This window comes from Meles meles, chromosome 18, assembly GCF_922984935.1.
Source record: "Meles meles chromosome 18, mMelMel3.1 paternal haplotype, whole genome shotgun sequence".
Classification (NCBI taxonomy): Eukaryota; Metazoa; Chordata; class Mammalia; order Carnivora; family Mustelidae; genus Meles; species Meles meles.
Window position 1 is genome coordinate 44873024 of NC_060083.1, and position 14238 is coordinate 44887261.

The 14238-nt window shown below is 51.9% G+C and overlaps 1 protein-coding gene across 5 annotated transcripts in view; it reads right to left on the reverse strand.

Annotated features, from left to right (window-relative positions):
- Window positions 1-13731: 13731 nt before the first annotated feature.
- Window positions 13732-14238, reverse strand: part of BRCA1 (BRCA1 DNA repair associated) — a 67077-nt gene continuing 66570 nt past the window's right edge. For all 5 annotated transcript variants that reach the window (XM_045986453.1, XM_045986452.1, XM_045986451.1 and 2 more), the window contains one exon: window positions 13732-14133. In XM_045986453.1, coding sequence (XP_045842409.1) covers window positions 13988-14133 — 146 coding nt within the window. In that variant the 3' untranslated portion in view covers window positions 13732-13987. The remainder of the gene's footprint in view (window positions 14134-14238) is intronic.

The following is a 14238-nucleotide window of genomic DNA, read 5'->3' on the forward strand; positions in this document are numbered from 1 at the left end:
TGTGGCTTTAGTTTTGTTGCTTTCTAAAAAACCCAGTCTACCAGTTTCTAGCAGCAGGAAGGGAAGTTAGACTTCAGGAAGAACTTACTTGTCTGTGCCCACAGAGGAAAAAAAAGCCCAGGGTCGGATTAGCAGTGTCCTTTTAGGAGCCAGAGGTGGGGGAGTGAGAGATCTTGAGAATATTCATCTCAGTTAATGAGCCAGACAATCCTAAGGCCATCTGGGGGGTTTAGAGTAAACTGATGTGCAATTCATTCCTCAGCCCAGCTGGGGCCCCCTGCTCCCGTGGGAAGGGTCTTGCTGAAGTGGTCCAGGCCCCTCTTATACCATCTCCACCCCCCAGCTTGGAATCTGCTGGTGCTCCAGGAGTTGTGGGGGTAGAGAAAGTTTCAAAAGCCTTCCCGTCACAGAAGCTGACTCTTCTGTGCAGTGAGTTACCCAAGGGGACAGTAGTTTGATTCTGGGATTTCTCGGAGGTGGAGACAAGGGCTATCACCTCTTTTCCGTCTTGAGCTCCTGGATGATTTTGGAGGGGATCTCAGCTGTGAGTTAAGGTCACTGCCCGCTGCCCCCCCAACCCCAACCCCAGAGAGGAGGAAAGCCTGTGGAGGGGCTGGCTGGAGCTCTTGTTGCCCGGAAAGACAGTGCTGGTCTGTTTTCTTGGGAGTCTGGTTTCACATTGTCCTGTATTCCCTCCCTGGCTCTGGTCCCACTGGCCTCTTTTCGGTGACATTCTCCCCCAGGAACCATCCCTGGTACTCCCCTCCCCCAGCCCCCGCCAGTTCTTCCAGACACATTCTGGGAGAGAACACAAACCATACCCTCCCATCTGCTGGGTTCCCCCCGAATTCGCAGCCCATCCCCTCCTCGTTCATTCAGAGGCTATGCCCTAAGCACCGACTGTGCCAGACACCAGCTTGGGATTGTGAAAGGACCAGACTCTGTGCTCCGGAGGCCAGCCCAACGGGGAAGAGAGGTACCCCAGGTGTGACAGTGCCTTGTGTGTGGCAGGGCACCCAATCCTATGAGCCAGGGCCCAAGGGTTGCACAGGGGTTTGTATGGCGGGCATAGAAGGGGTAGAAGAGGCACTCTGGGCAGAGGGTATAGCATGGGCAGACGTGTGGCAAAGAGCAAGAGTGTGGCGCAGTTGGGGGACTGCCATGGCAAGGAAAGCAGAAGACAAGGCCGGGAAGATACATCAAGGCCACCGCAGGGCCCACAAAGGAACCAGGTCTTCGTTCTGAGGATGTGAGGAGGCACCAGGGATTTCAAGCAGAGAATGAAGGGACCAGATTTGGCTTTGGGATAGACGAGTATCTGGATGAGGGGATGGAGACTGGGGAGATCTGACTCTGAGATATGTCCTTTATTATTATTTTTTTTTAATTTTTAAAGATTTTATTTATTTGACAGAGAGAGACACAGTGAGAGAAGGAACACAAGCAGGGAGAGTGGGAGAGGAAGAAGCAGGTTTCTAGCCAAGCAGGGAGCACGATACAGGGCTCAACCCCAGGACCCTGGGATCATGACCTGAGCCGAAGGCAGACGCTTAATGACTGAGCCACCCAGGCGCCCTGAGAGTCCTTTAAAACAGCTTCTCCTTCCCTATGCCAGGGCCCCGTCTCGGGAGGAAAGGAACCCCACCCACTGCTGGCTCATCAGATACCCCTTTCCCTCCCTCTCCTACAGGACCCTGTCCTGGTCCGTCTCAGCTAATCTCCTCAAGGGTTCTGGGACAGCTTCAAGGGCACTGGGCACCCAGACTAAGGTTAGGAGCTGACTCCAAGACCCTGCGCTGGGATCCCGATAGCCGGAGCTGGAGAGGGCTGGGGCCCAGTAGGGGGGATCTGAGGTCTGAACCCTCCCCCACAGGGACCTGCCCCACCTCCAACCTGGTATTTGGGAGCATGGCTTTTTTCCCCCACTTTGGACTTTGATACAAAGCCGACCCAAGCCTTATAGCCGCCAAAGTGCAGATCATCTGGGCCCCTCCCTTCTCCCAACTGCCCTCTCCTGCCTCGCTCAGGCGATGCAGAAGCATTTCAGTATCCGCCTAAAGCAAACATAATTAGGAAAATAAATCAGCGGAGGAGCCCCCAAAGTTTAATCCATTTCCAATACCACCGGGAATAGGTCGTGGTCTCCTCTGCAGGTCTGGGTTGCCAGACGTTTGATTTCCGGGGAGGGGGCTGTGTTGCTGGGCTGAGCAGCCCAGTGGATGGGAGGAGGGAATGGGGCTGTTTCTGGATCCTCAAAGGCCCTGGCAGGACTCTAACCCCACCCCCTGCCCAGATGCAGGAGTCAGACCCAGTCAGACCCAGCTTCCTCCTCCGCAGCTGTTTCCCCCACAAATTAGACACCCGTTTGGGAAACAATGTAGCCTCGTTAATCATTTAATGAAATAAACAACTAATCACACTGTGATGCTGCCAGGGTGTCTTACCCCCCCACCCAGCAATCAGCCTGCCCTAGAGGGAGGAAGGAGAAGGGGTGAAGCGAGGGGCCGGGACGTGGTCTAATAACCCCCGAAACGCTTCAGCTGACTGAGGAGTCATCCCCTTCGGACTGCAGCCTTCCCTCAAGGGACAGTCATGAAAAAGAGCTGGAGATCTGGAAGCAGAGGGCCTGGCTTTCAGCTCTGCCACGTCCTCCCTGGGGAGCCTCTGGTGAGGTTCTGCACGGGTCTGAACCTCTGGCTTCACACCTGGAAAAGGGCTGATGACCACATCAACTTTACTGTGTTGTTGAGAAAGAGTCAGAGAGGAGAAAGGCTCTGGAAGAGCTGTTGGACCCTTTACTGGTGACTGAGTTGGGATCAACTTTATTCCTTACAGCTTTGACATCCTGACCACTTCTTCTTCTTCTTTTTTTTTAAAGATTTTATTTATTTATTTGACAGACAGAGATCACAAGTAGGCAGAGAGGCAGAGAGAGAGAGAGAGAGAGAGGAGGAAGCAGGCTCCCTGCCAAGCAGAGAGCCCGATGCAGGGCTCGATCCCAGCACCCTGAGATCATGACCTGAGCTGAAGGCAGAGGCTTTAACCCACTGAGCCACCCAGGCGCCCCGACATCCTGACCACTTCTGAGCCTGCCTGAAAGAATCAGGAGAGGCGTCTTGGAGGAGGCTCCTTGAGCCCAGGATTGAGAGTCTGAAGGAACGCCAAAAGACAGGAAGGGGGAGGTCTCTGTGTTGTTCCCTCATCTCTCCTGAGGCCTAGACAGAGCTGTTAATGACTCCTCCAAGGGCTGAAGTCGTTTGGTCCCCAACTTTCTGAACTCCCCCATAAACTTTACCAAAGTCTCTGAGAGAGAACCCCACGTTGCCATGGTGACCTCACCCCAGACAGCCTTGCAGTCCCGCAGGCTGAGGGAGGTGGGGGGAAGGGGTCATATCCCTGAGGTTCCCGTGGTCACCAGGACTCTAGCAGGCAATCCTGGTACAGCTGTCTCCGTCCCCTCCACACTCACTTCCCCAAGAAAGGGGTTTGGCTCTTCTGTGGTGTCCCCCCAACCCCCTTTCGCTCTCTGCCAACAAAAGAGTTCCTTCACCACAGTGCAGCCCCTCTCCCACCTTCCTCCTTCCAGCGGGGTCTGTCTCCATCTCTAGTAAATCCTGACACCCTCTCCGCTCTCCCCGCGTGGGTGGGGGTGAGGGTCAGAGAGAGGGGAGGCTCCAGGTCCTGGCGGGTGTGGTGGCTCCCAGCAGCTGCCCACCCCAGCAGCCCAAGGAACAAGGGGCATGTGCGGGAGCACCCCTCCCCCCACGAAAATGCCTCCGCTGTTGACTCCGAAATAACAGATGTCTGTCTGCATATTAATGAGATCGGACGAATAATTGGTGAGTTTTTCATTCAGTGTCAGAATGAACCCGGAGGCCTTATGTTCATGCACACAGACACCCACTCACCCTCCACCCTTCCCTCCCCCCACCACCCTGCCTGACTCTCCCCTGTCCCCAGAACACAATGAGACAGACACAGATGCTGGCAAGTTTGACCCACAAAGAGGAGGGGCAGACAGGGAACTGGGGTGGCAACAAGAGGGAGACCTAGAGGGTCTGGAGCTAGGTTTGTCAGTTTCTCCCTGTTTTTTGTTTTTTGTTTTTCAAGATTTTATTTATTTATTTGACAGAGAGAGCGCGCGAGCGCACAAGCACAAGTGGGGGGGGGAGGGGCCAACGCGGGGCTCGATCCCAGCACCCTGAGGTCAGGACCCAAGCCGAAGGCAGACGCTTAACCGACTGAGCCACCCAGGCATCCCTGGCTTCTTCCTCTTGATCACATTCCCCCAGGGCCCCCCAGGGGCCTAAGCTTACATCTGGGAGACTTCACCACCAGGCAAAAGGGGCCCAGAAGAAGGTGGGAGCCAGAAGGTAGAAAGGGTTGTGGGGAAAGGCAGGTGCCGCCTAAGGGGAGCAACAAAGCAGCGGCCTCCTTCAGCAACGTTGTGCCAGCCAGGAGCCCGGAATCAGTGGACCCCACAACCCGCTTTACCCCATGCCAGGTTGTGGGGTGGAAAAACAGGGATTCTGGACTGAGACAGCTATCATTGGCCCGCTGGGTGTTCTGCATGTTTCCCAACCTCTCTGAGCCTCTCCTACTCTCCTCTGCTCCAAGAACATCGACCTTGCAAGACTGAAAAGATGCAACGAGATAAACCATGTCAAAAGTCTGTCCTAGTGCCAGGTTTTAATAGGCCCAACACATACCAGTTCTCCCCCTTCTACCGATTCCCCCAAACACACCAAGACAGGTTTAAAATTGCTGCCTCTCCTGCCAGGCCCACCCGTGTTAGGGCAGGGGTTAATTAGAAGTTTAGTAATTATCCCGGCTGCCTGGAAATCAGGAGAGAAAGAAACAAGAGGGAGATGGGCAGGAAGAGAGGGGCGAGGTGGTTAAGGAAGAGGGAAGTGATGGTAGATTTCAAGTTCTGCCCTGAACTTGGCCTTGGAAGTCTCCTCCCCTCTTACTACCTCAGTCTCCCCATCTGTAAAATGAGGGACTCAGGTTACTCCCTAAGGTCCTAGCTGCGTGTGCGAGAACCTGAGAGTCCCAGAGGCCCCAGGGAGCAGGGGAGGACAGGCGGCCACCCCCACACCTACCCCTCCTCTCTAGGGCCGGCCAGGCACTCTTGCTCATCTCTTCTCTCCCTGGGTAAATGGATCTGCTGCACCAGCACACAACTGTCCATTGTGTCCTAATGAGGGACGAGCAGGGAAAACCAATCACTTATGATGCAAATGAGCGGCGGCTGCAGCGACCCGGCTTTCCCTGAGTGCCTCTCTTCTGCCCAGACCCCGGGACGGCCGCCCGTGGACCTGTCTCCCTAGCCCCCAGTTCCCATTTGGTCCTGGACAAAGGAGGTTGTGGGCAGACCAGCCTTCTTCCCATGGTGACTCGCTGCCACTCCCTGCAAGGAAACCTCAGCCCTTGGCTGGCCTGCTTCTCAGCCCACCCCAAAGGGCAACCAGGGCAGCTCAGTTTTTGTTTTTACCTGGGCTGAAATGCATATGACACACCACTAGCCATTTCGAGCTGTACAATTCTATGGCATTTCACGCCGTACTCATGTAGTGCGGCACTCCCTTTCTGGGTTCGGGTGTTGTACCCCGCTGGCCCTCTCCACACCCCTAGCCTCCAGTAGCCCCGGGGAAGCTGCTGGGCTTCAGCGGAGTCCAGGAGTAATGGAGGCTGGTGTTGGGGTAAAGGCTGAGAAAAGCCCAGAGCGGGTCTGGGATTGAAAGGGACAAGCCCTTTGCTTTAGGATGGAGCCCAAGGAGAAGACAGGAAAGAGCATCACTGCTTTCCCTCAACATAGCCCTGGGACCCTATCTTTAGGAAATGGCCTCTTTAATTTAAAAAAAAAAAAAAAAATTTAAAAAAATTTTTTTTCTTCCTAATTTCTCTGGCATTTGGTTAGAAACCAGAGGCTGCTCTGGCACAGATCTTCGTTTCCATGACTTTCAGAGGCCCTGTGGGCTTGGGGATGATCCCACCAGCAGGCTTCTCACTTTGGTAGCTTCGGAGGGCCCTGAGACAGACCCCCAGGAGCCCTCAGCCACCATGGGAGGCCTCCCCTCCACAGACTCCGGGGACAGACTTACCCAAGGAAAGCTTTTACACCTTTGTGGCCCAGTTTATTCCACAGACCTATACAGCTTAACAGCTGGAAAGACTCCCGGAAATTGTAGCTTGGGTTTCTCTTGCTAATATGCGCTACCATTTGCTTTTCTGTCGTTTTTTTTTTTTTTTTTAAAGATTTCTTATTTATTTATTTGACAGAGAGAGATCACAAGTAGGCAGAGAGACAGGTAGAGAGAGTGAGAGGGAAGCAGGCTCCCTGCCGAGCAGAGAGCCCGATGCGGGACTCGATCCCAGGACCCTGAGATCATGACCTGAGCCGAAGGCAGCAGCTTAAACCACTGAGCCACCCAGGCGCCCCTTTTCTGTCGTTTTTAGGAGAAGACGGCAAACACCGGCTTACCTGTGTGTCTGTGTTACCTTCAGATTCACCCTTTCTCCCCACTTCCCTCATCTAGGACATGTGGTCGTGTTTGAAAACAAAAATAGAACAAGATTCTTCTGGAATTAACCAGTGCCAACGGCTGGAGCACTGCAGAGAAAGAAACTTTACAGGGTCACAAACTTTCTTTTAGCTTCTCTGGCCCCTATCCCTGCTCAGCTGGGGTCCATACTCCCTCTCTCCCAGACAAACACAGCCCAGACAACATAATGAGGGTATTTTCGTCTGCTTTCTAATGACTAGGGAGTCCCGGGCTAGTTAGTTCTGGCTCTGCCACCAATTCACTGGGTGACCTTTGACAAGGACCTCAGTTTTACCACCTATAAATTGGGGATAACAATTTTTACCCTAGCCATCTCCCAGGGAACAAGTGAGGAGGGAGAAATAATAGTTGTGCCAGTGCTTTGAACTTGCGAAGAGATTCTCAGGAACATTGTAATTATCTCTCTGGCGATGGCCGCGGCCGTTTATCTGTCTTGAGTATCCTGCCTGGAGGGGGCCTTGCTGAATGACACAGGGGTAGGGGAAATGGATGTCCTCCATCTGCGAGGATGTTGGCTTGATTAATCAGAAAGGAGTAGGCATCATGGCAGGCAAGAGAGAATCAAGGAGGAAATCTGTAGGTGTGGGCTGAGAAGAAGTGACTCTTGGACACTTAGATTTCTTTTATTTTGTTTTAATTTTATTTATTTGTCAGAGATCACAAGTAGGCAGAGAGGCATGAAGAGAGGGACATGGAAGTAGGCTCCCCGCTGAGTAGAGAGCCCGATGCAGGGCTTGATTCCAGGACCCTGAGATCAGGACCTGAGCCAAAGGCAGAGGCTTAACCCACTGAGCCGCCCAGATGCCCGACACTTAGATTTCTTACACTGTTTCTGGAGTAAATCAGGATCCTAGAACAGTGGGTGGGAAGGACTGAAGGGAATTAGCACTCCCAGGGGAAGAAGGCGGCGGGCTTCCCAGGAAACTAGCGTTCCTGGTGGGGTGGGGTTGGGGCAGTCGGATAAGCCCTTCACTCTGTGTGTCCATTCATTCATCCTTGAACTCATTCATTCAGCAAATCCTCGTTGGGTACCTAACAAAATATCTGCTGGGTACTGAGGCTAATTTCCAAACAAAGATCAAATCATACTCATCTTGCCCCTAAGGACATTCTAGTCAAATGGAGAAAACAAAAAATACACACAAATAACTTACTGACGGAAGAAAGTGTCATTAAATAAAGCAAACTTCTGGGGTGTTCTGCAGGGCGGGGAGAGAGTCTGGCCAGAAAGATCGGTGGAGGTTCCAAGGAGGAGGTGTCTTGGGCAGGACTGGGCCTGTGGAGATGGCAAAGCGGGACTTGCTGAGGACAAGTTACAGTGTGAGCGGAACCTGCGGGTCGCCATGTCTGGTGGCCAGGGTGCCAGAGAGGGAAGCAGCAGGTGGGGCACTGGAGAGGCTGGACTTCAGCTTGGGACGGCCGTTTAGGAAGCCCGGGGGAAGGGGTGGGGGTGGTAGGGGTTGGGAGGCGGTCAGAGACAGTCTTCGGTATCTGCAGAAGACTGTCCCAACTCTTTCTGGATCAGGTTCCCCTGGTTCCGCCACCTGCAGGGGTTCTCACTTGGGCCTTCTGGAATCTCCCAGCTTCCTTTTCACCAGCCAAATCCTACCCAAGCTCCAAGGGTCAGCTTGAGATGCCTCACCCAGAGGTGCTGCCGCATAACCCCCAGAGGGTTCTGAACCAGACAGCGCAATTCTCTAAGGATTTTCCGCGGCTTTCTTGCCCCCCCCCCCCCCCCCCGCATTGAATAGTAAGCAATCCAAAGGCCAGAAATGGGTCTTTTCTCCCTCCCTTCCACAACCTCGGTGCACACGCACACAGAGGCTACCAGGGAACTGGGCACTTAGTCTCCCCTCCATCACTAACCTGGTTGTTACTCGCCGCCTCCTAGCACTGGTTCCCAGCACAGTTTAGCTCCCCACAAATCTTTCTCGGAACACGGATTTGCCAACCTCCTTTTGTCGTGTGACCTCAGGCAAGTTGCTTGGCCTCTCAAAGTGTCCTGTTCCTTGCTTGTAGGTTGGGAATAGTGCATGGCACTTAGTAGGAATGTGGCAAGTCATTAACGATCACTTTTGCTGTTGGCCCTGAGAGCTGGTAAGATTCAGACGGTCCACGGAACCCAGGGCTGGCCTTCCGTTTTTCTTCCCTTCTGATTGAGTCCTCTTCTCCCATCTGCCTCCTTCTGTTTTGTCCTCCTTGGGGCGTTCCTGTCCCCACTCGGTGGGTCTTGCCTGCCTTTCTCCCTCCAGGCCAGCCCTCTCTTCTCCCCTGAGAACCCGCTGGTGGCTGGCTTTTGCTAGGTGAGGGCTGTCTCTTCGCCTTGCTCTCCATCAGTCAATAAAGATAAATTACAAAATCATTTGTTTTATTTGTTCTTGTTACCTTGCGGGCTGTCTGAAATTGCCTTTATTTAGAAAGTCCCATTTGCATATCTCTATGCTGGAGTGGAAGGCTGCAGCTGGGGTTTCACTGCAATTTAAATATTAATAAAATCTCTAGCTGGTTTTTTTTTTTTTTTTTTTTTTTAAAGCAGCCTGGCCCTTCTGCTCCTAGGTTGCTAATATAATTTAATCTTTGTCCTTTGTATTGATTTAAAGGGCCATTTTAGAGTCAACTGAAGCCAGCTGCTGCAACCTTGTAGATAAGAACCACTAAACAGCTCACAGACCTTAGTTTTCCTTAAGAGTTCCAAGAGTCACCTCTCCTGGAGACTAAATAGACCTCAGGTAACTGTTTATACCAATCAGCAGCCCCTTCCACTAAGCCAGTGGTTCTCAAACGGGAGTTTGCTTCGGAATCAGATTGCTGGGCCCCAACCCTGGTTTCCGATGCAGAATGTGGGGAGCAGGCCCCAGAATCTGCTTAGCTAACAAGGTCCTAGTGGTGGTGGTATCCCCACCCACCCCCAGTCCCCATCAGAGGATCAGGGATTGAGAATCCTTTTTTTTTTTTTAAGGATTTTATTTTTTGACAGAGAGAGAGAGAGCGCGCAGAAGCAGGGCAAGCTGCAGGCAGGCAGAGGGAGAGGGAGAAGCAGGCTCCCCGCCAAGCGAGGAGCTTGATGTGGGGCTCGATCCCAGCATCCTGGGATCACAACCCGAGCCAAAGACAGCCGCTTAACACTCAGCCACCCAGACTCCCCAGGGTTTGAGAATCCTTGCACTAAGCTACTTGTGAAACTGCCTCATCATTCTGGGTCCCAGAAACTAGGTCTCCAAAGTTCGTCTGTGCCAGTAACCTGGGGGGACTCTCCAGTTCTCCATTCCTTCCAGAACCTCCAACCATTGCTTTGATTTTCCTGATCATTCGGACTCATTTCAGGATAACACCCCCCACCCCTCACGTTGGTCGCATGTCCCCAAGCCCTGCTCTCTACAGGAGCTGTCTGTCTCCAGTTCTCCTTAATTTTCTATTTGCTCGGATTCATTTCTTTAATTTCCTCCTCGTTATGGGCAGATTTACAGGCTGTTTGAGCATCATCGAAGTATGGTAAAGGGGCCTCTGGCTCAGTCAGTCTACACAGCCTTTGATAGGCAAGCTCCCCGGGTCCCTGGCTAGCAAGCGGTACTCTCTCGGGTTTCTTCAGGGAGATCTGCCCTTCCCCTCGCGCTGCCCGCCTCTGGGGCCCTCTTATCTGCTCCTTGCAGCCTTCACAGGATACACTCTGGGCAGCTTGGCTTCTTCCGCTCCAACCACCCCAACACTGATTCCTTTCTTTTCTTCTGCGTGTTTCTAAGCCGATACTTTATCATTCTGGTTGCATTTTTTAGGAGGGAGATAATCTACAGAGCTCTTCTCTAGGCCCCCTCTCTGCACCTGCATGGTAACCCCGCCTCTTCTGCCTTTCCAGCTCCTTTGCAGTTCATTTGTGAGATGAGATAAAGGCCACACAGGAACTAGCACCCCAAACACGGCCATGCCCAGAGGGCTAGACTGTGGGATGGAAAAGTGGGAGGACATCTGAAAGCCGGAGGTCAAAGGAGCAAGTAGATTTACTTCATCACCAGATAAGCCTCTAAAACCCAGCGGAGCATCATGAGGCCAGGGCCAGAGGCTGACTTCTGGGAACGGTTATGCAGAGTTCGAGAAACAGATGGGGTGGTTATTTGTTGGAAGACCTTGAGAGATAATTATAGAAAACTTTTTTTATGTGTCTCAGTCATCCCTGCTTTCACCCTTCCTGGGAAGGCTGAGGCCTGGCTCACCCCCAGGGTCCAGCAAGCCATGGCTTGTCACTGTGACCGAAGCACTTGCTTCCCACCTGCCTTTACTGTTCCCACCAAGACCCAGGGACTCCCCGCCAGGTTGACAGTGTGCTGGCATGAGCCCGGGACAGGTGGTGCCCTAGGCGACACTGAACTGGAACGCTTTTTTTTTTTTTTTTAAAGAGTTTACTTTCAAGGGGTGCCTGGGTGGCTCAGTGGGTTAAAGCCTCTGCCTTCAGCTCAGGTCATGATCCCAGAGTCCTGGGATCGAGCCCCACATCGGGCTCTCTGCTCAGCAGGGAGCCTGCTTCTCCCTCTCTCTCTGCCTGCCTCTCTGCCTACTTGTGATCTCTCTCTCTGTGAAATAAATAAATAAAATCTTAAAAGAAAAAAGAGTTTACTTTCAAGTAATCTCCACACCAAACCTGGGGCTTGAACTCCCAACCTAGAGATCAATAGTCAGATGCTCCACTGACTGAGCCAGCCAGGCGCCCCTGGACTGGAAGGCTTTGATCACTGAAAGGTAAGCAGTCAGAAGCAGGAGGCTGGATGGAGGTGGAAACCGGCAGCTGTGAGCCAATCTTGTCAGTCTCTGCTGAGAGCAAAGGAGGGCTGCTTTCGCCAGGGAGAGCTGCCAGTGGAAGGCAGGAACATTCTACTGACTCCCACTGTGGCCCGCCAGAGTCTAGAGTGCTACCTCCCCTCACAACCCACTCCTCTCCCCCAAATTCCCTGGAGGCTTAAGCCAGCGCCTCTGACCGGGTAGATGATGGACATGGGCAGGAAGCTACATGATGGGGCACAGAGCACATAGGCTTAGATTTCCAGGTTGTCACTTACTAGCTATGCAAACTTGGAGCAAAATCTTCTCTTTCCCATTCTCCTTTATTCAAATGAGGTGACAAATACCCACTTCCTAGGGCTGCGATGACGACCACATGAAACCAACATGATGCCTGTTCCTTCCGTTTTCTCCACTCTCCCCTCACCCACCCACCCTCCTCACAAAGGTGGCAGTGCTGAATCGTGGGGTGATTTAATTCTCTTTGCCTCTAAGACCACTCTAATCTCTGAACATGTGAAGACCAAAAAAAAAAAAAAAAAAGATACAGATTCTTATCTGTGGATTAAGTATGTTAAATAGGAGTGGTTGTCAGAAATATCAAGATACCGGGGCGCCTGGGTGGCTCAGTGGGTTAAAGCCTCTGCCTTCAGCTTAGGTCATGATCCCAGGGTCCTGGGATCGAACCCCGCATAGGGCTCTCTGCTCAGCAGGTAGCCTGCTTCCTCCTCTCTCTCTCTGCCTGCCTCTCTGCCTACTTGTAATCTCTGCCTGTCAAATAAATAAATAAAATCTTAAAAAAAAAAAAAAAGAAATATCAAGATACCCTCCCCAGATTTCGGTCCCCTGGTTATTCAAACACTCATCTAGGCCCGGCTGGGAAGGGGCTCTGCAGCTGTAATTCAGGTTATGGACCTTAGGATAGGGAGAGCACCCTGGATTACCTGGTGGGCACAATCTAATCCCCTGAGCCCTTAAAAACAGAAATTTCTCTGGCAGGAGCTAGATCTGACAGAGAGATAAGGAAAGGGAAGTCAGAGAGACTCCAAACATGAGAAAGTCTTAACCAGTGTTGATTGCTAGCTTGGAAGATGGAACAAGGGGTTCATGAGTCTAGGAATGTGGGAGGGGCTAAGGAGGACCTCTGGCCAATAGCCAGTAAGGAAACCGGGATTCTCAGTCCCACAACTGCAAAGAACAATCTGGGCAACATGAAATGAGCTTGGAAGCGATTCATCCCCAGAGCCTCTGGAAGGAACACAGCCCTGCTGCCTTGATTTTGGCCTTGTGAAACCTGAAACAAAGAAACCAGTTGAGCCAACTTGGCCTTCTGACCTACAGAACTGTGAGATGGTAAGTGGATGTTGTTTTTAGCCATTAGATTTGTGGCAATTTGCTATGGAAGCAACAGCAAATACAGTAGGTACTAAAGTCTCCTCGATTAATGCTGGGTGTTGGTACTATCGTTACCCCCATTTTACAGATGAGGAGACTGAAGGACAGTGAAAGGGTCTGAGCAGGTCTGCAGCTGTAAGCCTCAAGGAATCATACTCAGGAGAAGTCTCTGCTGCCAAGTTTATTTGCAGGTAAACAGCACAACGTTTACACAACATTTTGTACAATCTGATCTGTACTGCCCCTGTACACTGGGGGGCTAAGGAAGACCCAGTCCTTCCAAAGCTATAAACAGTCCTGGATAATGAGTTGATGAAAAACACTTTCTTTTCCTTTGGCAAACAAAATTATTTATGAAGCTGTACCATTCAGCAATAGGAGGCAAAGAGAAAAAAATTACCTCAAGGAAAGCAACAGCTCCTTTCCTGGTGGGATCCGTCATTTCACAGACATGAAATATTCGTATCAGAGATCTTATGTTTCAAGAGGAATGGGTGACACATCAGAGCTGCGACAATAAACCCTGTATTTATTTCTGACGGGGAATTAGAAGACTCTCTTCGGACACCAGTTCTTGAAAAGATTCTATTTCAGAGGAGGACATCAATGCTAAGCAATTCTTTAGAAATCCAGTGACTACAGCACAGACTTCTGGGGATCAGGGTTGGCGTGACTCGCCTCTCCTCTGACCCCCAGGGTTCGTGTTTCCATCTACTCCCTGCCTCTGAATCCCTCCAGCCCCACCCATGCTCCACGCCAGCATGTGAGAGCCCCCGAGGACTGTTCTGATTTGAAGTCATGTCACCGATTCCCCAAGTACTCGCTTCCCCCTGAAGGGTCTGACTCTTGGCCTTTATGAACATGAGGTTTTAGAGACGCAAACTTAGGGAGACCAACTAGTCTCCTGAAGCCAGCCATTCTGCGCCTGCAGCTCTAAGCCAGCATCCCCAGTATGAGGAAGAGGGCTGATAAATAATGAATCAGCATCTTGCTCGACTGGTGGGGTTTAAACGGTTTTAAATTCTTTTCAGGTGAAAAATTACCACAATTTTGTGCTCATGGTAGATTTCCAAGGGCGACTGGAAGCAGAAAATCTTTAAGGGACCCTTGCATAGCCAGAATTTCTTCTCAGGCTGATGGACATTAAATATTCAGTAACCGGGGCTGTGGAAAGACTGAGGAAGAGCTCCCAGGGCCTGGGAAAAGGCTGCTTCTTAGGATCATTCTCAGGGTCCTGTGGAGACAGGCCCCGGAAGCTACACGCACGGCTGGCTGGAGTGAGCAGCGGCCCTGGGGATCTGCGGGATCAGGTAGGTGTCCAGCTCCTGACGCTGGTAGAGGGCTACACTGTCCAAAACCCACTCTCGAGTCACCACAGGTGCTTCACACGTCTGCCCAATTGCTGGGGACAGAGAAGAGAGGCAGAAATTAGTGTCACTTCATGTTTCCCTAGACCAGACTCTTGTCAATCTACTGCAGGGACCCGGTTGTATGAGTTCATAGTGTC